The sequence below is a fragment of the Spea bombifrons genome, chromosome 11, assembly GCF_027358695.1.
Source record: "Spea bombifrons isolate aSpeBom1 chromosome 11, aSpeBom1.2.pri, whole genome shotgun sequence".
Lineage (NCBI taxonomy): Eukaryota > Metazoa > Chordata > Amphibia > Anura > Pelobatidae > Spea > Spea bombifrons.
The window spans coordinates 23,354,500-23,382,201 of NC_071097.1; the positions used below are offsets into that span (position 1 = coordinate 23,354,500).

At 35.4% G+C, this 27,702-nt stretch overlaps 1 protein-coding gene across 1 annotated transcript in view; it reads left to right on the forward strand.

Moving 5' to 3' along the window:
* Positions 1 to 27,702, forward strand: part of LOC128468247 (uncharacterized) — a 98,001-nt gene that overhangs the window by 16,691 nt on the left and 53,608 nt on the right. The window contains exons 5-8 of the mRNA XM_053449936.1: positions 10 to 150; positions 15,941 to 16,068; positions 23,528 to 23,743; positions 25,224 to 25,312. Coding sequence (XP_053305911.1) covers positions 10 to 150; positions 15,941 to 16,068; positions 23,528 to 23,743; positions 25,224 to 25,312 — 574 coding nt within the window. The remainder of the gene's footprint in view (positions 1 to 9; positions 151 to 15,940; positions 16,069 to 23,527; positions 23,744 to 25,223; positions 25,313 to 27,702) is intronic.

The window sequence follows — 27,702 nt, forward strand, 5'->3', positions numbered from 1 at the left end:
TCAATATAGGTATGTTTGCCATTGATAACAGCACAGGGGTTATCTCTGTCATAAAACCACTGGACTATGAAAATACTACAAGCTATGAGCTTAGAATCCAAGCTGATTCCATGCAAGTGGTTAGATTTAATCTACGAGCTGCTTCCAAAAGTAAGTTACAGTTCATTAGCCTTGAAAGTGGTGTTTCTCTTCATAAATTTCAGAACATTTTTCAAGAAAAATATATATTCTGCCTTTCTAAGGACACTATGCTCTGGATATTCAGTCATTTGGCATGTAGGAGAAATATGCTTTTGACCTGTTAGAACAAATTGAAAATATCTCAAGACTGCAATTATTAAAACCCCGTTGGTTGAGTCAGCACAGTTTGGTAGTTATGCTAAACTTACAATTTAAAAAAGGTTTGTAGAACCTCATGGAGGTGCAGTAGACATTGTGTATCTAGATTTCAGTAAGGCTTTTAACTCTGTCATAGAAGACGTATAATAAACTGCAATCTCTGAGTTTAGATCCTAATATTGTTGGATGGATTAGGCAGCGGCAGACAACAAAGAGTTGTAGTCAATATTCGGAACAAGGTCTTGTTACCAGTCACCCTGGGATCAGTACTTTGACCCAGGAATCTATTTTTGTTGATGATTGTTAGTTAGTGGGGGGGTAACTCACATGGCAAATTATTTAGGTAAATGGTCAGAGCTGTGGCGACTGACGTTTAATGTGCATAAGTGCGAGATAATGCATCCAGAGCATAAAAACCCAAGGGCAGAGGAGATATTTGACACAGTCTTAATCTTAACATTTGAGGAATAGAATTTGGGGGTAATTGTTCCAGAGGACTTAAAGGAAGATAGATAATGCAGCTGGAAATGCTAGCAGAATGCGTGGTTGTATAGGGAGAGGTATTAGCAGTAGAAAGAGCTTATGCTGTCGTACAGAGCACTGGTGAGACCTCACTTGGAGTATTGTGTGCAGCATGGGATACTCATAAGGCTAAGCTAGATATAAGCTAAGGCCAGGAAATAAGGAAGTATTAATAAGTTGGGCAGACAAGATGGACAGAATCTGCTGTCACTTTTTATGATTCTGTGTTTCTATGAATATTTGGACGCAGCTGCAGTGAGATCTGTACCTTCAGTGGTAGTGATGTCACTAGCAGTGATAATGGTGCTAGATAAAATCGGCACTATCCTCTGGTATTAGTCTTAGTCTAAGCTCATTTCAAAGCTGTCCATTAAGACACATCTGCTATAAGGCAAGCTGGGAAGTTGTTGCTCAAGCTGAAGTGAAAGAACGCATTTGGGCGGTGGATCCGTAATACAGTGTGCCATCATGTTGATAATGACATATGACAATGATATCTAAGGGATTAAAAAATAACTTACAGAGTTTGGTGCTCTTCCAATGGATTGCAATTGTGCTTTCTTTACAGCGGCTGCAATAGTCATTACATTATTCTTGGCTGCCAAACATATATAAAAATATATATAGGATAGAAACTATTTTAGTGTCATCAGAAGAGTTTATGTATCACACCTATGTATAACTGTACTTTTTTATCTTATTTTCTGAAACAGAACCACCTTTTCACCAAAATAGTATATCACTGAAATGGGTTGTAGATTTACAGCAAACATTTAATTTTAGAAAAATCTAATGTTTTATACCTCACAGGCAGGGAATGGATTCTTGGAATTTATGGCTTTGTTTTTGGAGTTTCCATACAATCTAAGGTCACAGATACAGGGCTCTAAACTTTCAAGCCTATAGTGTATGTATTCTGTTTTCAATAGTGGTCTGTTCACATGAATGACATTATAGTTAAATTACTTTTAAAGATTTTAACATTTTTATATTTGTAAAGATATCAACTTCTTTTCGTAGTTTTTGTAGTGAGACTTTAAAAAAAATAAATACAAATTAGATTTCATTTATATAAATCATTATGTGGGGAACTGGTAAATTTCACTGATTAAGATGATGTAAATTATAAAATTATGCTTATCCCATTTCAATTAACAAAAGTTAATGGGCAAAAATAATTGAGTAGCAAGCTAGTGTTCCAATTTAATTTGCTTGCTTGGGCTGACACGTATAAAGAGCAATTTGGTATGCAAAGGAATTTCTTTCTACTTTTTATTGGCTGAAACAACTTTACTACAAGCCTCTGTTTCTTAACATGATTCATCAATAATTCATATTTAAATTATTTTAATGATAGTGTATAATAATATGATATTCCATTGATTTCAAATTCCATCTACATTTTATATTTTCCAGTTCAGGATGCCGTGGTGGCCTGAATAACAATGATGTAAAAGAAATGAACGCAGATTCATCACTGTTTGTAGACAGTGGTTATTGAGATACATAGAGTATTAATCTTATAATTTTATAAATGGTAAATTTTATACATTTTGTCTAGCATGGTAGACGTTTTGTCTACTTGTATAGACATAAATGTATTTTATTATTATTCAATTTAAAAGGCCAACTATATTGAGCTTCTACCTATAGAAGTGCTAAGGTTGTCACATATGATTTATAGTGCGATAAGAACTCTCTTGGAAATTCCCACAATCCCCCAGGTCAGTGAATACACCCAATAGTGAAAGAATTAAAAGAAATTCGTTTTTTGTAAGGTACCCCAAATTGAAGGTTCTGTTTGAAATATTTTTAAGTCCAACGTATACCCTCAGAAATACTCTGGAAAATCTCTGTTTCTTAATGTGTTTTTTGAATACGTTTTTGTAAATGAATGCTTTGGAATGCTCAGTAATTTCAGAATCTATACCCATGGGAAGAAAGGACCCTTACAGTGGTAACTGGAAAAAGTAATAGAAACGTATTTTGGAATATTAGTGTTCTTTGTATATATATGTATGTCGTGGATACATGAAAAATGTTCACCTGTCCCACCACCATGGAGGAATAAGAATATGAACTGGGTTTAAGCAGAACTGTTAAATTATTAATGAGTTCGTGTTAAAGTGGTATTCTGCTTCATGAGTTTCTAAAAGACTGCTCTCATTTCCTCTCTGAAACCTTATAGGGTCAAATCCAACTATTCGTAGTTGTGAAAATCAAGGTATCATCATGTTTTGATGTTTTGAATCCCCTTTGGAGCTGGCTGGCTGGCTAACACTGAGGATTTTGTTATGTTACCCGTGTCTAACCCATGCTGTTTTATATGAAGCTATTAACGTTTTCAATCTCCTGAGGATAGTTGTAACATCAACACAAAATATTCCCTCAACATTTCAAGTGACCAGGTTAGGACACCAGTGTTAGGGGGTGTGTGGTAAGAGGTAGGAGGAGCAGGGCAAATGTCAAAGGTGGGCAGTGAAGTAGTGTAGAAAAGTGGCCACATTGGTGCTATACTGGAGGTCTGTTGATTTTACTGCTATCTGAGCCAGTTAGAGGAGATCAAAGATCTCCCCAACTGGACCATTATCCACGCTACCAGCAAAAGCAGGACAGTGGGACTGTCCGGAGGTATGAGACCATGTTTTAATGTACTCTGGCACCAACGTCCACCAGCTGTTCACATATTTGTCGCACAAATACTTAGCTATCACATTGAAGTACAATTGATGGTCGCTACATTTATATTAAAGACATTGTTACATTTAACACAGATGAGGTATTTCATCTCTCTACTCAACAATCCCTTCGGCATTGCTTAATTTAAAAACTGTGAGAACTCAGTGTCATCTAAGAATGAGTGGATTTCAAATTTCATTTTACACTGGATTTGGGGTTCAGCATCATTCATATAAATGGACCTTTACTGTTTTGATTACTGGAAATGGATTTCATATTTTCTATATGAAACATTCTTTGAGCTGATCTATAAAGACAGAATAAGCTGATGTGTGGTGAAAGGTAACTAAATACAACAGTGGTCATTTGTTTAGAAAAAAAGATTATCTCAGTGGTATACTCTAAGCATTTTGTCATTTCCATCAGTTTTTTCTTTTATATTTTATTCTTACCTGAAGGAAGTTTTAAATAGTTAAGACTATTATGTCCTTGTTCTCAGTTTATGTAATCATATTAAACAACAAAAGATAAAAAATAAAAAACACATGCTTAGTAACTTACCTTAAAGCTCCAAAGTCTACAATACAATTGTTGCATCCTGAAAGAAAAAAATAACAAGCTATGTAATACATAACATGCATTTATTGTTTAGATTAAATACAATGGGCTAAAAAACATGGAAATTAATTAGCGGTTAATTAGAACATAAAAAAATCAAATGTAAAGATCACAAATTTTGCCCAGTGCTTATTAAAATGATGCTGTAGAATAGCATTAAAATTTATGAAATGTATTGATCATGTTCCCAACTTTCATCAGGAGTGGTAGTGGATAATACAGTGAGGGACTTTAAACATGCAAGGCATTCGACATAATGCTATCCTGAATCTAAGATAAGACCAAGGACTGATTAAGATCGATAGAAGCTTAAAAAATTGGCAGACTGGATGAACCAAGTGATTCTTATCTGCCATCAAATTCTGTTTCTACATATATGTATCCAGATAAATCCAGATTTTATTAAAAGTTTATACAAAATCAGGTTTATTTTCCCTTCTGGATCCTGTGGCTTTACACCGACATCTGTGGGTAATTGTGCTGCTGTTTCAGATCTTAACATCGGAGTTAACCCCACAGATGGGGAGAAAGATCCTTGGCTTAAGGAGTCTTTTTTTTTCTCTGTGTATTTTGCCTGTTTAAATAAAACCTGAATTAAATCAAGTTAAGTAGGGGACAATGCTCTAGGAGATTGTTTACAGAAGACCGCCGGGTGCTTAACAAACCTGATTTCTACATGGAACATCACACACTAAGCTGAATGAAAGGGTTGTATAAAGCAAATACACCGCTTCTCCGATTTATCCAAAAATGTGGCATGGCTGCTCTTTTATTAAAAAGAAAATCACTTATTAAACCCTGTCTTGTGTGTGTGTTATATTACATTACTTGGCTATTCTGGCAGAAGCACCAATTGGTATGATTCTTATTCTTACAACAGATTATTCTGACCTCTGTGTCGGTTTGTAAATTGTCAGATCCAGTAAACTCCTGATACTCAGATATCTTCCTCTAACAGCTTCTCTGTGTACATGTAGGTATCACAGTTTCCCTCTTCTAAGCATGTCAAGCTTCAAAGCTCATTCACTTAGATAAAGAGGACATAAATAAGCGTACCTATATAAGGTGTATGCAAGACTGAGCAAGATAAATATATCCACTATTTTGGCATCAAATTGTATATAGACTCTGCTTATCGCTACTGCAAGGGTTTATTCTGATAAATGTGTTGAACACAAGCACATCAGATAATGCTAGTCAAGTCATAAGACATGTTGTAGTGTGTTACATATGCTTTTTACTCCTGAGTCAAGCAAGCTGTAAACTATCAAGTACCCGTAATTTGAAGAGCACTAAATGCAAATTGAGATATCGGGAAAAACATTTACAAAATCACAGTTTTTGACAAATCATATTAATATAATAAAATCTAAAACACTTGAGTGTTTACATGGTATCTAAAAATATGATTTCTTACGCAAGAATGCGTACACACAAATTTAATGCTAGCATACCGGTTAAATTGCATTCGATAAAATAGAAGCTTTACAATTGGTTTCTAAAAAAAAACATTAATACATAAGCCAATGATTTTTTAAAACTTGTTGGTATCTTTGAGATTCAGACCACAAAAAAAAGTTTCAATGCTATGGTGGATTTCCATCAAATGTTTCCTTAGGGTAGGGCCTGTGAACTATGAATGTGTATTACGTATACAGAATATATCTCACATATGAAATATTTTTCTTTATTTCAGGACACTTTGTGTTTATTACACACAAGTGGCAAATAACTTCTAGATTGTACACTTGCAATAAAGGCCAATTTTATTTAATGCAATGATTAATTATTTTTTTGAATATGAAGATGTGTGCCCTCAAAATACTTTATAATACAGTTAAACATTAATAATTTAACCAATATAAAATAATTTATGGTAAGTGTTTAAAGAAATTAGGTAATTTATTTTTTTCTTCCAAAGGCTTGTGTTGAATTATAAGTTCAATGGTGTCCTTCTAAATTAAGCTTAAATCTATATCTCCATATCCGGTATGATTTCACAGTATAGAAATCTAATAATGTTGGATGTAATTGCTAGTTAGATTGTAGATGAAATAGACTTGAATTAAGTGTTCAAGTGCACAGACATTGTTGGACAAGTGTGAATCATTATCATTAACAAAGAAGAATTTCTTGCCATGCTAAAATTAGTGTAACTCAGTGAGATTCCCTGTCACTCTCTTGTTTGGTGGCACAGAATTGATGCAATAATGAGGGGTTAAGTAGCAATGAATTAATGCACCACTGAAGAGTTCAGAGATAATTTAATGTTAAACCACTTGGGGCTAGGTGACACTGGATGAGCAGTCTTCAATTAAGTAACACTGAAATTGCACGCCAATTGATGTTATCTGAATTGTTTTCTTATGCATATAATTTAAGAATGCTTTAGAAGTGATGCCTTTATGAGTATATTTAAAGCACATTTAAATTGATTCTCCTCTTGCCAAATCATTAGGTTTCTGTTGATGGAGATCAAGTCCCAGTGCTCTTGACGTTTTGTGTTGTTGTTTCTCTTGGCTAGGGTTTGTCCATCTGCCCTTATCTAGAGTTCCATGAAATCCTGTTGTTCCTGCAGTTCAATTGGTTCATGCGTCCTAATATGCGTCTAATATCCTGATCCTGACCCTGGCTAGCCTGACTCCACGTCGCTTATTGGCTACATTGTTTCTGTACCCTACGTGTTCAAAGATACTTTGGCACTAGCCTATAGATTCCACCCTGGTATACTACCTTGAAGAGTCTTTATGGCCCCTGTTTGTGACATCTCTTAAACCAACACAAACAGCAACTTGTATGTTCACTAAATATTAGTTATAGTCAAGTTGAGCCTACTTTTGTGTATTGATCAGGTTAGTAATTTAGTTAGTCATCAAGTCGAGCTGAGTATGATTGAGTTAGAGAAGTCATGTTGGAGCCCATATTCAACTTGACTGCCAAGCTGACTCAAAACAACTTTTAGAGTAACTTGCTATGAACAGATTGTCAGTGTGACTTAATTAAGAACAATTTTATCTGTGTTTAAGTTAGAAGTCAAGCTAGCTAGAAGAACTCATATTTGTGTTAATACTTTGTGTTAATAGACAATGCAATGCTTTAAGCTGCACTAAAACATTTTAAAACATTTTTATATAGAAACTATATTTATTAACTTAAAAAGCAAATGCAAAAAGATTACCCTGAAGGTATACTATCTCTGAAGTATTTCCCTTTAAGATGGAGCCATGTCAAAGTTAGTGTTTCATGAGTATTAAATTGTGTCACATCACAAAATACTATTCATGTGTAAAGTAATAACTTAATTTTTATACATACTATGAACAATAAAGCTGGAAAATATTAGTGCCATTTGAGATATAAAGACCATAATCTGCAAAGCTCCAGCATTAAGTGACACAAATGAATTAAACCAACAGTCTAATGAGGAAAGATGCTGACAAACTGATGCATTTCTCTAGAGCCCAATAACTTTATCATTGCTTAATTGATGACTTGCACGAGTAGCCTATATTCAATCTTTATCCTAACAAAGCAAAGTATTTGTTTGTTAAGCTGTTGCGTAGTCAGATTTGAACTAAAGACCACTTGGCATTACTGTGAAATATATTAAAGTAAAACCATTCTGATAACACAACTAATATATATATGTAGAATGTTTACGGTAAGTAGCAATTTACCATTTGCTATTTTTTCCTCCGAGGTATCTTAAATAAACATAACCAGCTGTTGTAACCAGGTGGCCCACTCGCAGAGGCCAAGCTAGGGCTAGCCAGAGCACTCTCTCCTTTTAATTGTTTGCTTACTTGATGGCTGCCTTCTGCACAGTTATTTTGGGGCATGAGCGGAACAGGTGAAGCTCCCGTGACACACAATGTGAGGGAAGGGGCAGACTGAGCTTCATAACATAAAAGCCCCGAGATGCAATTTGCAATAACCCTAGTGTGGTCCTATATTTGTGTTGTAGTGTTGCCATTTCTGCTCCTTTTTCCTTGCAAATCTGTATCCTGATACCGTGTATGATTCCTGGCTGGTTTAACCTCTCTGTTTACCGTACCTGGCTGTTCCTGACTATCTGCTCTGACTACTTGCTCAGTGTACCGACCTTGGCTACGTCTGACTACCCGCTTTTTGTACTGATCCCCGCATTGGCTATCTATCGGTTTTGTGTACATGTCTGATATAAAGAAGTGCCTGTTCTGTGTATCCATCTGTGGCATCCTGTATCTAGAGGGATCTGGCCCTCTGGCAGTTTCTTTTCTGTTCTACAACTTAGATATAGTTTAGCAGGATGAATAACTCCTCTGGTGTGTACTTGACATCTGGAATATCTCTAGGTTTGACCCTAAGACTCTGGGTGAAGCCTTGCTTCCCTGGGCCTTTAGGCCAATTTCTTCTTTCATCAGGCAGGAGAGTTCTTACTGTCTTCCTACTCCACACTGCTTCTTCCCTTTGCTCCCTGCCTACTTGCCTCGCATATGCCAAACATTATTGCACTATTGCAACCTGTGGAAAAATAAAGTGAGGCAAGAATTACTTTCGGGGGATATCGGTTATTGACCAGCAATGTATGTGTATCTTCATCTCAGCCAAATAAAAAAGTTCCCAGTAATAAATACAGAAATATGATTCTGACGAGTGGATTGTAAAATCGTCATTGGTTTTGCAAGTATGTGTTTTTTATTCCCCTGTGGACCATCAGTGGTTAAGAGGATGCAATTGCTTTGTCTATTGACACTGACTGTAACTAATATAACTAATATATATATATATATATATATATAAAATATTAAAAATTTTTTATAATTGTTTAACTTTTTTTTTTATAAATTAATGCATAGATTTCTGTGCAAATCAATCATTTTTCAGCATAACTCTCCTGCGGTGTATGTAATTTCTTATTTTCCACAAATGGACATCCATGTTGGCATGGAGAATATGTGAATTTAGGTTGAGACTTAAATTGTGTGAGTTTGCAGCAGCAAATTCAGATTTTCTGTGTGCAGCTACTTTTTGGTGAATGGACTTTTGGGAAAGAAGGTATAAAAGATATAGTAATGTCAGTTATTTCACCTCGTCCACGATGTGCAGGGACATAACTAGAAACCTAAAATTGCCCCGGGGCCTCCAACCTAACGAACATGTTCAACAGTGTGCGAACCCCAACAGGTTTCCTTTACACAAAGAAGGCCAAGCTGGTCCTATATAATGCATTCTCAAGTCCGTGAGATCTCTTCGAAGAACTAACTTTACGTTAAGCAACACCAAATTGTCCGTTCCTTGCACAAAAAGTTTGCCGTGTTTGGCCTTTCATATTGCATTGTTCCAGAAATATTAACAGTATACTTAAATCAAAGAGATTGATTGTCTACAAAGTAATACAAAAGTTTGGTTGATTTTTTTAACAATCTGCAGCATGATTTTCTTTATTGAGATTGTACATGCAAATAATTCTGAACCGATGTGTACGGCATGTATAATTAACATCTCTTTAGCTACACGCCATGATTTAAGCAGTCATCCAATTTAAATGTAGTAATTGCATGACAGCTCTAGTCTTATCATCCAGGTTAAATTATGTGAATCACACCTTTCAAACATTGCCTTCATAGTTCTTATCAAGTGAAAAAAAAATCATGTGCATTCCATTTCCTTAAGCAAATTCATATGTGTTTTCTGGCACTTGAGAAATTCTTCTTTGAAACATGAACCCTTATCAAACATATTTTTGAGAAGTTATATCAAAGGGAATCTATCACCTCAACTGTTTTTGAACAGTGTTTCAGGCACATGTGTAGGGTATAAGTAGCATCTCTACTAATAATAAATAATAAATTAATTTAAGACTTAAGTTACCACCAGATACAAGAGCACAAGGCTGGACTGACACATCGGGGACGCTAGCTGCAAGACTGTGGAGACGTACGTTGCATCAATTGGAGGCCGCTGGTCTTAACGTGCCAGGGCCACTTTGGCATGCACAATTCAGAAACCATAGTTGTCTTCAACAACTGTGAATACCATTCTATTTACACAATGTATTTCATGAAACAAGACTAACACATGGGGGTTACTTATAAGGAGGGAATTATGTTGCAAATTATTGAGTGGTCGTATCATATCAGTAAATGATCCAATCAGTAGGAACATTGCATCAGGTACCATGGTGACTCAACCACTTACATGAACTTTTCATGAAAACTAACAAGTGCAAAGTTCTTTCAGTAGCCCCACCTACTAACCACACCCCAAATGCCAGTGTGGCCCAATAAAATGTTGACGAGCATGCACAAGAATGTTTGAAACATAAACTGGTCTGACTGGCAACTGGGCGATGGTGGTGCACACTTACTACTACTGCTGGATATGCGTGGCTGCGTGCTTCATGCGTGTAAGAGTGTACATCATTTAGCGCCACTGACATTCAAGTGCCAAGGATCCTTTTCTTCCCTAGTTCTTTGCTATATGTAAATATCATAACATAAACAGATGGACTACAATGGACTATAAAATATGGGATCAGGGAAAGTAGCAGATTCCCTTAAAGTGACTATATAGAGTCCCTTACCTAATGCAACATAAAATCTGTCTTCTGTGACCAGACAGGTAGCAATGGGAAACTTCCATAACAAAGAGTTCTTTGAAAATGATTCAGTATATTTTAGAAATCATAACAAAACTATTATCCAGAAAGCAACCAGACTAATACAACAAAGGCTAAACCACAGGGATTGTCTCTTTTTCCCTTCTTTTATGAAAGAGAATCCAAACAATCACTCCAGTGAAGAGATTGCTCTTTTTAACAAGAGTTTTCATTGTCATGTTCAATAACTTGTAATATGCTATATTCTCTCAGCTGTCACAAATCAAAAGGTAATAAAAGTAATTTAACAAGTAAAAATGAATGGTCTCTTATCCCCAACGTAAACCTTGATAGGTGCACATCATTTTTTATCTTGCCCACTTCTTTATTGTATTAATGTGCTCTGCTTCTTTTAGAAAGTACAGTCCGCTTTAGGTTAAGCACCTACCTGAGAAGATAACAGGTAGCACATTGGTTTAGCTTCGGTAGTTGGAGTTGGCAAACGTTGAATACTCTGACTGAAGTCTTCTCATGAAATTATCAAAAGACTGCATGTGCTTTGTAAAGGTGTAATTTTTTTTTCTATGAACAATTATTGATCTCTTTAAGATCATTCCTGTCATTGAAAAACATATACATTTTGTAGGAAATGTCTTTCTTCTTTTGCTTTTTCAAACTGAATATGTGTGTAGATGATCTCCATAACCGGAAATTTTCATGGCTTTATGAGGGACCAGGGTTAGCGGTGTGACAGGGCTAGCCTCACACATCCTTTGGTGGAAAAGGTTGGAAAAACTAGGAAGGGAGTTGGGGGGGCATGGACAGTAAGAGAACACGGCCAAACCTTGCATGTCTGCTCAGAGAAAGAAGAACCTTAGCATCACCTGGACAAAATCGAAGACTTCTCAGTTTGTCTTGGTACAGAAATTGCTATGTAACAAAGGTTTATCTTTATTAACAATAGTCTTTACAATAAAGCTCTCTGTAGTGATGAATTCCTTATGTATCATTTAATGGTTAACAACCCTTTTGATAATAGAGAATTTAATTGAATACCATTTCAAAGCTCAATTAAATACAATACAATAGACATTGAACATTATCTTTTTATCGTTTGTGATCTATGGCTCACTGGGTGCTTCTACTTTCTGAACTACTTTCTGAACATGGGATTGTATATATATATATATATATATATATATATATATATATATATATATATATAGAACAGGTCTGTTGAAAAGTTTTTAATTGTCATATAACCAAAGCAATTGTCCGACCAACTGGAACCTTCCATCGGTATCTACAGTATGATCATAAGAGCAAGTATTCTTATTTTTGTCTTAAGAGACAAGGGTACGATTTGCAGATGTAGGGGGATATTGAAAATATCTCAAAATATATTATAGGCAACACCCCTAATTTAAAGATTTAAATTAGGGGAAAGAAGAGCCGGGACAATACTGTGTGCACCCACAGACTGCATTCTTCTTAACAATACAGACTGGGACTAAAACAGACTGTAAAAGTTGTATAGGTAGAATAGCTACTAAAACCATATTATTTCTCATAAAACATATAGTATTCTTTCAAAAAACAACTGTATTTCTTTCTGTTGAGAAACCTTTTTAGCGACAGTGAGAGGTTTTCTCCAGAGAGTTTTCTTCCAAACCATGTTCCACAGCAAAATAAAAATAACTAATTTGGCGTTCTGCTAAAGCAGTACTGGTATTTTTTATATGGCGTATGAAAGGCAGCTCCTTCCAAGTGATCTTAGCAGTCTATGGTATGGGTATTTTTTAATTTTGATAATACCTGAGACCTAAATATACTACATCACATGTTCCACGGGTTGAGAATAGTCAGAAATGGATAAACACCAGATTGACATGAGGATTTTCTATTCTTGTTAAATGTTTGGTTGCATATTGGCTGTCTGATGTGGAATCTGGTTGGCATTCTCCACAGTATAATCACATCAATATCTCTGTTTGTGGCCCCCATGATGACAACTTGGATATACTGTATGTGTCAAAAGGGAAACATTAGATTTACAACATAGTAGAATGAATGATGTTTGAATAAATGATGATTGGATAAATAACTTTTAAAAATATTGGATGCACCTTTTAACTTATGTTCAACTTTGGGAGATAAAGTTTTAATAGCATTAACTCCTGGGTGATTCTGTGTATCCTGCATCTGGAGAAGCTTGCTATTAGACATAAATCAGCATTTTAACATAAAATAAATTTGTGTGAGATAGTAGTGTTTCTCCAAACCTTTTTCCTCTCTTCTTATAGGTTATGTTATTCTTTATATACATTTCCGAGCCTGGACTGTCCACCTGGCTCTCCTTCATACCTTTACTGCCATCCTTTAGAGTGCATCCACCTACTAGATACATACATCATCATGTTGCAATGTGAAGCAGGGTGTACTTCATTTATTAGTCACTGGCCTTAAAGTGCCAAAACAAATTCTAATCTCCTGTTTGCATATCAGCATTGAGTAGCGCACAAAAATACACATATACAAAAATATATATATAACCATGCATCAGGTAAAAGGGAACAGTCCTGTAACAACCCAAAAAATGCATATAAAGACAAACATCTCACTCTCCAATAGAAAATGTTTGTATCTCATTGCCTCACCTGCCAACTTTCAGCTACAAATTACCATCATCGGGTAAAAAAAAGCTAAAGATATCAAGTAACTATGCAATTCAAACCTTTACATACTATTTGGAGAGCAACAGGACATTGTGGTGTGTGAATTAGTTCCAAGATTAGAAGGAAACCTGGCTCTTAAGGTCAGATGGTGCATTAGAGGATCATGATCTACGGAGAGATTGTGTCACTTATAACACAATCAGAACACGTACAAAAAAGGAATCTGAGCATTGCGAATAACCGATAAATAACAAGAAGTAATTAAATCCATTGGTCTCACCTACAAGAATCTGAGTATTGTATGCATGCTTATCAACAGTCCAAAATGTGTTTCCATGGAGACCAATAATAGCAATCTTCTGTATACATGTAATTGGCCCTCTTGTCATGGCAACTGTACAGCTGCATATTAGATGCTTCCCAAGAAAATATTTAGCAAAATCAACATCAAATTTGGACCATCCTTTGCATTATCTCCACATATAAACCACATCGATGCACGGAACAGAACCAATATACATGGATAAAATATGTTGTGAAATGCTCTTATTCAAACTACATTTATTTTCATGCCTAAACAAGGAAATACATCACTTGTAACACTAGAATATACAATATATCTGTGTCCTATATGTTAATCATGTTTAATCATGTTTATGTTACATACACTATAAGTAAAATTTATAATGTATCTAAAAAAAACTGCCCCAGTTAATACGTCTGAGCTTGAATAGCAGAGGAAAGTCAGACTGTGAAAAAAAAACCCAATAAAGATGTCCATGTTGTAATATTAAAATCCCAAATAATGTGTCTGATGAAACCCATAGTATTACCCACCCAATGAAATGTTAGAACGAGAGGTCATAATCTATAACTAGAGGGTCAGAGGCTTCGATGTAATGTAACAATCTGATTTTATTGTTAATAATATATAATAATAATAATAATCATAAAATGCTCCAATTAACAGCTTTCAATATCTTTCAATATTTTGGTTTTTTATGCCAAACATTCCCCATAACTAAAAACAAACTGCTAAACTAAGACAGTAAAGCTTTTTCCTTGATGTTAAAAATGACACTCGTTTTCACATTTTTGGTAGAGCGCTTTGATGGTTCATAAACTAGGGCATTTAGTATTTTTTAAAGTAAATCAAAAAGGAACCTGGCGAACTGAGAAGTGTACAATCAAAGACCAGATACAAGGTAAGCAGGGGGTTGAAAGTGGTAATGTTGTTACTGGAGCTGACACAGCATATGGTAATGTAACATCTAGAAAAGGAAATGAGAATGTGAAAAGGTTATAAGAAGAAGAGAAGCAGAAAAAAAATTATTTTCGGAATCAGTAACGTTATAGAACATTTTACCTATAGATTCAAGAGAAAAAAATAGTTTTTTTTTTACTTTAAAGAGAATAATCACAGATTTCTATTAAACATGCTTCTCGGCATCAGAACTCCATGTCTTTTTGATTTATGTATGCAGGAGCACAGTGCCTTATATATAAACTATGCATTTCATTCTGCTAAAAGTGATTACAATAGTAATTTACCAAATGTATGAATGAAGTGCAAGGCACTTAACAGTTGATGGCGATACAATATAGCACAGAAGTAGCGACATAGATATTGGTCACGGAACGGATCAGTGGTTAATTATAGTTTAGCAGCTACTAAAGGTTAGCCACCTTCACCTTCTGATCCATCACAAATTATCATAAGTGCACCATACCCTTGGTAGAAATGAGAAGGCACGATTAAAGTGTGGTTGTTAATGAATGACCATTAAGCCTGAGTCATTAACTTATAATTGGCCATTTCATCATTTTGAATCTCATCCGTCAGTCTAATTTTTACTTAGTTTACAGAAGTTTGCAGACATTGTAGTGTATGGTAATATGTATAGTTGGTTATTTAGGTACAGCTGTTATCCCATAATCCTAGTTGCTGTTCACTTTTTCAATTGCCTGGGGCACTGGATCCCTATGGTTTTGCGTGAGTTGTCCCTGATGTCATATTTTTAGATCTGTACTGAAAATGTACATTTAAGCGAAAAAGAGAAAGACACACTGTTGTCATACAAATACATAGCTGAACCACTTAAAACGAGTATTCATGTCTACATCTCTCCCTCTGTGTAGGCAGCGTTTTCTATAGGAAGATGCATATACAAAGATTCACTTGCACTAAATCCAATTTATCGTGGATTTACAGCTATTATTTCCCTTCCTGTTTACGTACTAGTTCTTTGCTTTGAGAGATTGTCCACAAACACGTTAAAATTGATTTTGACAAGTGTAACAAACAAAAACATATACAAGAAAAGAACATTGATAAAAGCAATTTATAATAATGCAAAGTGTTTCTATAAGCACTATCTTTACTTTTAAATGCAAAGTGTTTCTATAAGAAATATCTGTACTTTTAATACGAAAAGTTTCTATAGGAATTATCTGTACTTTTATCATTTGCATTTTGTTTTGCTTTTATCTTTTATTTATGTATTTTATTTTTATGATTTACATTTAGGTAATACAGCTATGGTGTTCATTGAAATACTGGATGAAAATGACCACACTCCCGTTTTTTCAAAAAAAATCTATCTGGGAGGAGTATCAGAAGATGCCAGAATGTTTGCCTCAGTGCTCAAAGTAAAGGTAAAATGTACATGAAATATGTTTTTAGGAGTTTTTATCTTGTGTGTGATGAGTAGGAAGAAAGTCCCTCAAATATTTCAAACCTCACAGGATTCAGGGGAACATGCAGGGATGTAAGGTGTAAAAGACCAAGATTCCAAACAAGACTATGGCCTGAAAAAGGAGCATCAATCTGTTTTAGTCTGCCATTAGTTTCCCATCACATGTTTATTTGGATTTCATGGAATACACAAAATAGCCCAAGCTGGTGAAGTGAAATTAAGAAAATATTTTTTTTTAAAAAAAATTCAAAGAAATAAAAAATGGAAAAGTACTGTGTGTATATGCATTCATCCCCTTTGCTATCAAGCCCCTAAATAAGATCTGGTGCAACCAAGTACCTTCATGTGACTTCTTTGAAGTCATATAATTAGTTAAATAAAGTCCACCTGTGTGCAGTCTAAGTGTCACATGATCTCAGTAAACATATACCTGTTCTGAAAGGCCCCAGAGTCTGCAACACCATTGAGCAAGGGGCACCACCAAGCAAGTAAGCTTGCGAGCAGGGCTCTCTCCACCAAATGTATTGGTTTGTCTTAGTCTGTCAATTCTTGTCATATCCCTTGAATTTATGTATTGTATTAAGCGCTGCGTAAACTGTTGGCGCTATATAAATAAAGGATAGTAATAATAATAATAATAAAGTAGTGCCATGGAGACCAAAGACCTCTCCAAACAGGTCAGGGACAAAGTTGTGGAGAAGTACAGATCAGGGTTGGGTTATAAAAAAATATCCGAAACTTTGAACATCCCACGGAGCACCATTAAATCCATTATTAAGATATGGAAAGAATATGGCACCACAACAAACTTGCCAACAGAGGGCCGCCCACCAAAACTCATGAACCAGGCAATGAGGGCAGTAATCAGAGAGGCAACAAAGAGACCAAAGACAACTCTGAATGAGCTGCCCATAGGATCACTTTAAGTCATGAACTCCACAGAGCTAAGCTTTAGGGAAGAGTGACCTGAAAAAAGCCATTACTTAAAGAAAAATAAAATAAGCAAACACGTTTGCTGTTCACCAAAAGGCATGTGGGAGATTTCCCAAACATATGGAAGAAGGTAATAGATAAAAACCCAACACCTCCCATCCACAGTGAAACATGGTGTTGGCAGTATTATGCAGTGGGGATGTTTTTCATCAACAAGAACTGGGGAACTGGTCAGGATTGAAGGAATGGTGGATGGCACTAAATACAGGGAAATTCTTGAGGGGAACCTGTTTCAGTCTTCCAGAGATTTGAGACTGAGATGGAGGTTCACCTTCCAGCAGAACAATAACCCTAAGCCTGCTGCTAAAGCAACAGGAGGCTCTACAAAGTATTGAATAGTTATGTACACTCAAGTCTTCTGTTATTTGTCTTATTTCTTGTTTGTTTCACAATAAAAAAAATGCATCTTCAAAGTGGTAGGTATGTTGTGTAATTATACAAACCGAACAAAGCCATTTTAATTTCTGGTTGTAATGCAACAAAACAGGACACCATGCAATGGTGGATATAGTTGTCAGTACTGGCCCAGATATGTCAAGAGTGGTGGACGAAATTGTGTTATATATATATATATATATATATATATATATATATGTACTTGAAGTGCTAGCGGCCGCACAGTCCATGGATTTGTGGCTAGGTCCCAGTCAGGCGCATGGAGTGTTTCCAGCCCTGTAGAGCCCCCATAGCTGGCTAGTCCATGAAAGTCTGGTTAGGGCAGACCGGACTGGATTTTCCAGTTACCCTATGCCCCAAATTTGAGCACAGGGTGACTTAGACATAAGAAGTGACTGGGCAGGCAGACAAGGAGTCTCCCCATAAATTCATCATGGCCCCCCTCCCAAACTCATACCTACCCCCATGTGTCCTCAGCCTCAGGAGCTAGGTTACCATGACAAATAACATTTAATATACTTATTTTGTCACATGAACATTTAGGTCCTAATATAATATATACAATAGTGAGGTTGGCATATGAGGCTGTAGCTGTATATTATGTGGTTGGAAAAATACATTTTCGAGTTTCACAGTTTCTAAAATGTTGACGTAGCAGTAATGTGGAATTAAAGTATGAATCAGCTTGGTTTCTACTATAATAGCATATTTTAGGAAAACTCTTATCAAAGTAATTCAGACCTCCTTGTATGTACTGAGAACGTTTGTGTTAAACGGTTACAGAGTATTTAGACAAGAACCAGCACTTCAAGTACAGGCTACCAGATTTAGTGTAAAAAAGAAGAAAATTAAACAGCAATACAATGTCTACCAAAAACAGGTATATATACATGTATACATGTGAAAGTTCCCTATATATATATATATATATATATATATATATATATATATATATATATATATATATATATATATATATATATATAGTTAACAGACAAAAACACGTGCCTCTGGTACTCTTGGAAAAGTGCAATACCTTTTCACAAATAGCTTAATGCGAAGCACCAGTTCAAAAAATATGATGTCCAACAAATCGCAGTTCCTACATGCAACTCAAATGAAATTTTTTTTTAGATTACATAGGTTAAAAGGAAAAGAAACATTAATATTTTTATGTAGTTCTAAAAATAAAGGCTGTGTATAATCTGGAATGTGAAAGTTCCCTTTTAATTAAATGCTTTAAATGTCAAATGCATATAAGTAATGAAGAAGATTGCGGATCTCTGTACTCAGGGTTCGTTGAACCACAACATACTCAAATGTTACACAATGTTTCAACAACAGCTCAGACAGTTCTCCAAGTTGCATGCAGCAGCCAGCGGTGCAGAATCTGTTTTGATGAACTGTCACCATTTCTTTTGAATTACCCGGCTCTTTTTAGACGTAATATTTCTGACCTCAGTCACCAAAACAGTAGAATTATGTAGACTATTTCTTGTTGCGTCCAATTGTCCTTGAAGATTGAAATTCTTGCTCATAACCCAAAATTCTAATACTAATCACCGTGTTTCTCTAATTAAGGATTCCTAGTAATATGATTACACTCAATTAAACACACATTTGCATTTCACCACAATAAATAACTATAATAGAGAAATGTATGATGCTTTTCTGTTTGAGCTGCAGAGATGTACTGACTGTAATTAGCACATTTCAGGCCTCCCTAAATTAACGTTTGAGATATTTTCTGCTGAAACCTGCTAGCGATGTGCCACATAAATCACGTTTTATGGATCAGTGGGGGATCCGTATTCTTGGCCCAGCTGAACTATTTATATATTTTTTTTTCATTTGAAAACACGGCCATAAAAAGGCTGTGCATAAATAAACAAATCAGTAATTACAAATAACAAAAAATAATAATAAAATATACAGAAACATATAAAATCACATATAAAAAACACAATTTCTATACATTTTACCAGATGTATCTAAAAACCAGATCTAAAATACACCAGAAAATGAATGTCAACAACACCAGACAAACCATAAGATTTCATTAAACTACACTTCACAGAATTATCTATGTGTCTTTCCAAGCTGGGAGCTGTAATCAAGCAGCCAGCTGTTGCAATAACCTGATACCTGTCTAAACATATGCCTTTCCACAACTTTGCCATCAAACGTATTATATCGGCCATAATCTTTCACTGGTGCCTTAACAGCATTTTAACTACTTTTACATTTTAATCAAACTCTTACATTATTTTTTTTTTCCGTGTGTTATGCCAATTCCACTTTGCAGTAGTAGAACACAGGTAAAAGGTGCATTCATCTGAAAACATACAACATGTGGTTATAATGGGTGTCTGCATGATATCACAGTCATGATCTACTCGAAGACTTGAGCGTACACTAGTTATGTGGCAGTCACTGGACATTTGACCTGTATAAGAATGAGTAAAAAGGCCTGTAAAACTTGCAGCTATTCTGAATGTCACTGGGAATAATCTTCTAAATCGATGGCCTCAGAGAGCAACACAACAATAAGAATGTCATGCATTCGCAAAGCTACTTGAGGTCAGTAATAAATGCCATATCAAGACTGAACTACACCTTCTACTGAAAGGTATGAAGTCTCTCTTAGGGTTTGTATAAAATGTCATTATCTATATTTTTAAGCTTATCTGGTTTGTGGCAACCTAAATTATAGTCCACAGATGATGGCAGTTATCTCATCACTTAAATGGAAATTGATTTGGGTTTCATTAGCCATAGTATGCCAAGTGAATTTGAGATAATTAACAAGCGGATGTTTGTCAGGCAATGGTATTAACTGAATTGCTGTGCCAGTTCATATTACTAAATAGGTTTCAAGATAATACAAAATTAATAATTCTGAATACAAATTGCCTATGCTGGTACTGGAAAAAAATAAATGGCAATTCCTGTTTGGAAAAAATGCAGTTTTTTTTTGCATTGTGCTTGTCACGATTCCACCCTACTAGCCTGGACCATGCAATATTTATTTGCTGTCATTTTTGCTCCCAGAGTATTTTTTGCCTTACTTGTAGATCAAAAACAAGGAGGATTGGATAGGATCAACCTATTACTATGTGACTATGTACACAAACTTTTTGGAGAGATACTTAACCTTTATGCATTAGCAGAGGGAGCCTGCAAAAGTCATTTTGGATCAGTATATTTCTGTTTATGTATAAATTTAATCAAATTATGATGGGAAATACAACTGGAAATGAATCCATACTTGACACAGAATTTGCAGCCATGCTGCCCTCTTTCTCTATGATCTGACTTGTTTGTCATTGATTGGCTGACAATCAGTGGCAGGAAAGTGATTCCATTGAAATCAATAGGATAACTGTACACATGCGCACTGGGGTGCTAACAGACCTCTGCATACAACCTTCACTAGAACTGGAGCTGATTGGAGGGGAGTATATTACGCACCAGGAGATGTGTTTGGCAGAATCACCAATGCATCTTTAAAATGCATCTTTAACATAAAGTACATATGATGGCTGAGTGCCCCTTAAATGTTTTTATCACATCTCCTCCTTCCCTGACCATTTTAAAAGGGTCCTGCTATATCGCATCCACATGAATGTTTTATACTTTTTGAAACTGCAAATCCTTGTTTCATTGTACATTAACATCTTTTCCTTTATAATTCACCAAGGCAACATAAGCTTTGCTATTTTCATTTAGCCTTAACACACTTTAAAGTAAAATAAACCCTTTAATCCTCAAAAATTAATCACAACCAAGCATGACTATAATATATTTTTAAAGTACTATGGCTGTATGCTACACCAGCAGAGAAGCGAAAAGAAAGCAATCGTCTTCAAATTTAATAGACTCTTGTGACCTATTAAATGCCTTTTTTAAAATTGCATTTGTTGAATTATTTATTTATTTATTACTTCACCGCTCTCTTTGCATTTCTGGAAATCATGTTGTATCCCATCGGCTCCTGAACATCTATATATTTTTTTAAGAATTCTTTAAAAAGAAATACTTTTATAAAATGTTTATTATCATTATTATTATTATTATTAAATCTATATTGTTCTCCAAAGTCCTTCTTAGAGCAAATATGTCTTTTTTTTCCTAGATTTTCCAGTTTAGTACACTGAATAAACATATAAAATTGTGTATAACTTGGCAGTAGCCTTCATGGTGTTAAATGTCCCAGGGAGCTATTCCACAGAAAAAAAGCTGTGCTTAGAGTGCTTAATATGCATTATTGAAAGGGAAAAAAAACTCTAACCTTAAGAAGCTGCCACTACGGAACTGCAGCTTTCCCTCTTGCGTGATCTAATCATTCTTGACACTATTAGCAGGAAAGACCTTGTTAGACTCCCCCATGAAGTTTGCTGAGTCAGCACCGAAGCTGACGGGCGGTAAGTATATAATGAGTTGGGCTTCGTGCACTAAAATAGTGCCTATGGGAGATTCTGCAGAAAACGATCACTCAGCAATCATATGCATTAAAGTATAGATCATGGCTGTAGTGTTCTTTGAAGTTCCTTAAGATCTCCTATATAAAAAGAGATAATAACATTGAATTATCATAGTTGTATCTCTGCTAATGTACAACACAACTGACAAATAAATCCCACTGATATGCTAAATGTTTCCAAGTGAGGAAAGCTGGGGTGACCCAAGCTGATGGCCTTTGCATCCCCTCCACCTCCTTTCATCTACATGCTCTTTTATAACTGATCTATTTATCTTCTTGTTCCTTCATTCAGTTTTCCCTAAATGCTCCAAGTCTTGCTAATAGTGCACATATTGCGTCACTGCCCTTCTTCTCGTCACCATAGCATATCGCTTCATATACCCTCTCTGCCATAAACCAGCTCTACTCATCCCCCATCTGCCTTGAGTAGGCCAGTGGTCCCTTGTATATCCCTGCAGGGTCATTAAAGAAGAACTCTCACCAATGTTGTTTTATTGCTGGTATCAGATTAAAATACATTTTCCACAATATTGTTTTCTGTACTTTTATTTGGTCAATGCTAGTCCACATTATTGTATACTGCACTGTATTTTATGCTTGAGGAAAAAAAATATTTTTCCCATTTTTTCCCAAAACGATGTTTTTCCCTTAAAATGGTTATTCAGTGAATGCATCGTGAATTGTATTTAGACTGACATCTGCAGGAACCCTTTTCTACGTAAGACTGTATTTAAATATAAATATAATGCTACCCTTTCGGGGGAAAAAACGCCCGTAACCTAAATTACTTCCTTCTTCCTATATAACTAGAGGACAGAGACATAAATAATGGGATGAGTCATTGCAGTGAATCAGAACTCCATATACATACAGCGATAACCTCATATTGTGGAAATTCTCAAGGATACTAAAGAGCTGTTTTCCGTTATTGGCTGGTAAATGTGGGGAACGATTTGCAAACAAAATTTGTGCTAAGAGATCTTTTGATCGCAAAAATATTTTTGATTTACGACAATGCTTTTTATTAAAATCTTGGGTCAAGTTGCAATGGAAAATATAATTACTCATATATCCAGTTAAGGTTGATTTGAGATCACTGTTGAGATGTCAACTAAACTTTTTATTTGACTCTGTTGAGCTAGGAGTCTAGGAGCCACAAAGCAGTAGACCACACTCACTCACAGAGTGAAGCCACTAAGTTCTGAAACTTGTAGCTCATTAAAAATTACATGTCCTCAGAGTGTATAAGTAAGAATTTGCAGGTTTATTATCCATTAAAGAATGTTCTTTCTTTACACTTTATATTTTAACATAAATTGCTTCAATCTTTGAATTAATAGATGAATAAAGCTTTGAAAATCCTAATAAACATTCATGCTTACTTTTTTTTACAGATCACCTAGAACATATATTTTTTTTGTATTACTTATATACTGATAATTAAACTGGTTAATCTACATATCACTTGGTTGATTAATGGTATTGTCAACTATAATTATTTTGCCTCAGGTATGCTTTATTTACTTTATACCATCTTTCTTTACAGACAACAGATAAAGACACCGGGAATTACAGCGCTAATTCTTACAAACTAGTGGTGCCACCAATCAAAGATGGCAAAGAAGGCTTTGTTATTGAAGTATACAGTGGAATTATCAAAACAGCAATGCTTTTCAAAAACATGAGGCGGTCATACTTCAAGTTTGAAGTGATCGCAACAGACGATTATGGTAAAGGTTTAAGCAGCAAAGCAGATGTAATTGTAAGTACTGAGAAATAAAAATAATTATCACTTGAAGCTTATTTGTTCATAAATATTGCCCACGTTGTATAAGTCACCACACTTGGCAATGACTGTGGAACATTAGCCTAGGAAGCAACAAATAAAATCATTGTAATAACTATTAACATTATTGTCAGGCTTTTTTTATATTTCATAGCAAGTTCTAGAGGCATTTAAGTTCTTTTTAGCTTGTAGAAAACATTGTCATCTTTCCATGATGATGTCAATTCCCCCAAACAACTACCTCATTATAGTGGAAACATGAATTCATTTTCCAATACATTGGACTTTGTTTTTGCTGATTTTAGGTAACTCAGTTCCAAAATGAGAACATCTGCACCACTATACCTATTTTATTGCACTGCGTATTCGGCACCGTGTCTTTCAGCTATTTCAGATTTAAGAACACATGCATGGATTAGGTTGTCATTTGAAAAAAGTAACATTGCCTTTCAAGACAAGAAACCTATTATTTCTTTTCAAGTCCAAAGCTTTCAGAATATCTTAGCTTTTAGCTTGAAAAGCAATTTTGTTTGGTACCATGACAGCGCATCATGTGTTCCGTAAGTGATGGCTGCTTGTTGAAGCTATTGGTTTTATCCCTGGGAATTGATACTTCCATTCGAGAAGTTCAGCTTTCTAGAGGGAGTTTTGAATTCCGAATTAAGTAAAACCCTTGAACTAAGAAACGATATGTTGCTGCTTACAAGCTCATACGTAAGCAGAAATAGCTCTGAAAAATTCAAAAGAAACACAAAATTCTATTTATGTTACAAGTTTGATCAGGAAACGTTATGGATTTTCTTATGCTAAAGCCCAAAAACTGGTTAAAGATAAAAACAGCAGTGTTCTTCTTTTTAAAATCATCTTTAAGTCAAATTCAGATTTTCTGAAAGAAAGATTTGTTTAATTTTGGGTCTGATTTCCTTCTTTTCTTTTGGGTAGTTTAAAGTAAAGTAAAGATCCAGTCGCTCTACTGTGTCTTCTATGAATATAACTGATATGAGTAAAATATATTGATTATAATTGCATTTTTCATGCTTTACATTTAGGCATTTATCGTTTTAAAATAAAGAATTGAAAAAATCTTGCTATGCAGGGAGTAACCAGTCCTACCAGCACTATGAAGGGTTAAAAAGGCATTGTCCTGGATTCTTTAACTGTACATTTTACCAGCTTTAATTCCTCATCCACAGGTTTTATTTTACAATACAACAGAAGAAAAAACACAAAATGATCATTCTATAAACAGCAGTAATTTGTTTACCCAGAAACTCTTAACTTAGCAGTTGGTTTTGGTAAAACAGAACAGCACGGTTTCTCAGCTCCCACAGCTTTGACTTAAAATGAGAAATGATTAGATTATGGTGTTGCCTGCTATATCGATGAGAAATCATTTATAACATTTTGTTCTAATGAGGTAGAGTAGATGTATAATGGTATATGTGTATGTTAACAGGTGTCTGTGGTCAATCAGTTGGATATGCAAGTTATCGTGTCTAACGTCCGCCCTACAGTTATTGAAGAAAATATAGATGATCTTATAAGGTAATTACATATTTACTGTGTTTCTTTGCTTCTAAAAGCATCACGTATAAAAAGATCTAATTAAAAATGCAAATATAAATATCTTGAATGTTTGTTTATATATATATACTGGATCTTCAAGATGTTGACAAATACCAAAAATGATTTGGGTGAAGACAATGCTATTACCTTCATGTTCCACCAAGGCTGTGTGCTTACTAGGGAATTCTGATTGTCAGACCTCTGGGGCAACCCTTTATTGTCTGGATCAGGAAGCATTCTGGCTTGCCCACTCCCAACCCCATTTGTAAAAGAATAGGGCATGGTACTTTATTCTAGATCTGTCTCTTTGAGCTCTGAAGAGAGAACTCTTGGCAAGCTACCTTGAGAATTGCTAATGGACTTGGTATGTTTTTGTAACCTTCCATGTATTCTTATATTTTACACTGCTTTATGATTGGTTCGTGCCAATTATGTGTCAGCTTTGAAATAACTTAACTTATTGCCAGAATTCATTAAGTACTACCAGCACTCTTGTATTCCGATTGCCTGGAGGCTCTGGAGATTAAAATATGCTCAAACTTGTATGCTTCTAAGTGAACCTAATTGGAACTGTAGTCTTCTGCTAAAATCAGTGACAATGGTAGGCAATTTCGCCTTGAGAGTTACAACCCTCACTTCATAGTTCTCTGTACTTATCAAACAAAACCCTGAAAGTAATAATCTGTCTATATATTTAAATGTTAGGACATCAAAAGCAACCCAATATAAATGTTAATGGATTGTTTCAAGAATATCATTTTAAACACATTTAAAATGATTAAAATGAATGCTATATTTTCTAATGTTTTCTAGTTTCTATAGTTTTTATTGTTTCTGATCCATTAGAAACACAAAAAAGTATATTGCCATTTTCCTATATAATGGAACCTTACATTTTAATAGTTTGATAAATGTTTTTCAAATGTGTATTATTACTTATTGTTTTGTATAGTGCCATCATATTCTTCATACTACAGCGTTTGACTTTATGGAGTAGAGGTGTCCTTTCCCAATTTCTGCATACATATTGTACCCTAATCATATTGTCCATAGTGTTTCTTGTATGACTGCTCGTGTACCTGTGACGGGCACGCCTTGTACCATGTCTGAGTACGCCCATCGGTTCTGCGATGCTTCCTGCTGGGATCTTAATGGTTAACCGCTTCCAGCACTGGCCGACACTAGCGGAGCAGGGCTCACCAACTGTGCCGGTGTCCTTAGCTTCACGGCACCACAGCCCGCAGAGGCGTAGCTGAATACAGTGCCGTCATTTTCCTGAGAAGGACAATTAGTGATCTAGCGAGCCCCTGAAGCATTAGACGAAACTAATGTTCCAGGATAGTAACACACTTTATTGGGGAAACACACGGGCGTATATACAGGTTAGGTGAGGAAAAGACCATAAATCATGTCCACATCATCCCGCCCTGCCCAGATAGTTCAGCACCACTCTTAGGCCACGAGCCCCGCAATGTTCGTATGACTTCAGCCGCCCGAAGGAGCGGCGATCCCGGGGTGCCGGCGGATAGCTCGGGGTCCAGAGGATATCTGGTGCAAAAATCGACACGATTTATTAAAGGGACCCAGGGCCCGTTTCCCCGGGGACGGCGGAGGCGCAGTTATGATACGCACGCCGGCTGATCTCCGCCTCTCTAGTTAGTGCTGTAGGTCTAAACATACACATACATGCATGCATAATATCATATTATATACTTATACTAGCTGAATTTTGAATTGTGGTTGAGCGAATATATTATATACTACACTGAATCAATAACTGGCGTGGTTTAGTGTAAACCTACAGAATAATGATCCAGAACAGTTGCCAGAATGCTGACTATATTGTTTTTTGTAGCACATCCTGAGTAATACGTGTTCTTTGTGGGTTAAAGGTTTGGACACCTGTCAATTTTAATTGTGCTATGTAGATTCCAGACTTTTTGAATTATGTTATTTGTTATCATTGATATCATTTTGGAATATGGCATTTTTAAAATGTAATGTACAACTATCACACCAAATAGAAAATGAACGTTCAGTTTATGTATTTAGGAAAAGATACTAAGAAAATAAGATCTTCACATGCAACATTAATTTTGTTCTTTCCTGCTATTGTCACCACCCAAGGACACCCAAAAACTTAAAATATGTACAACACTAGAGAAACTGTTTTAGAAACAATATTTGTTAAACATTTTGTTAAAGACAAAGCCATTTTATCTGTGATATAGACACTTTTTTCGTACACCTTTCCCCTCTTGTCCCTTCTGTAATTAATTGTATCTTGATGTGAGATGACATGTTTTCAGATCCACTACGAACGCTATTTTCATTATGCATGCTGCAGATCCAGTATTGCTTTGTTACTG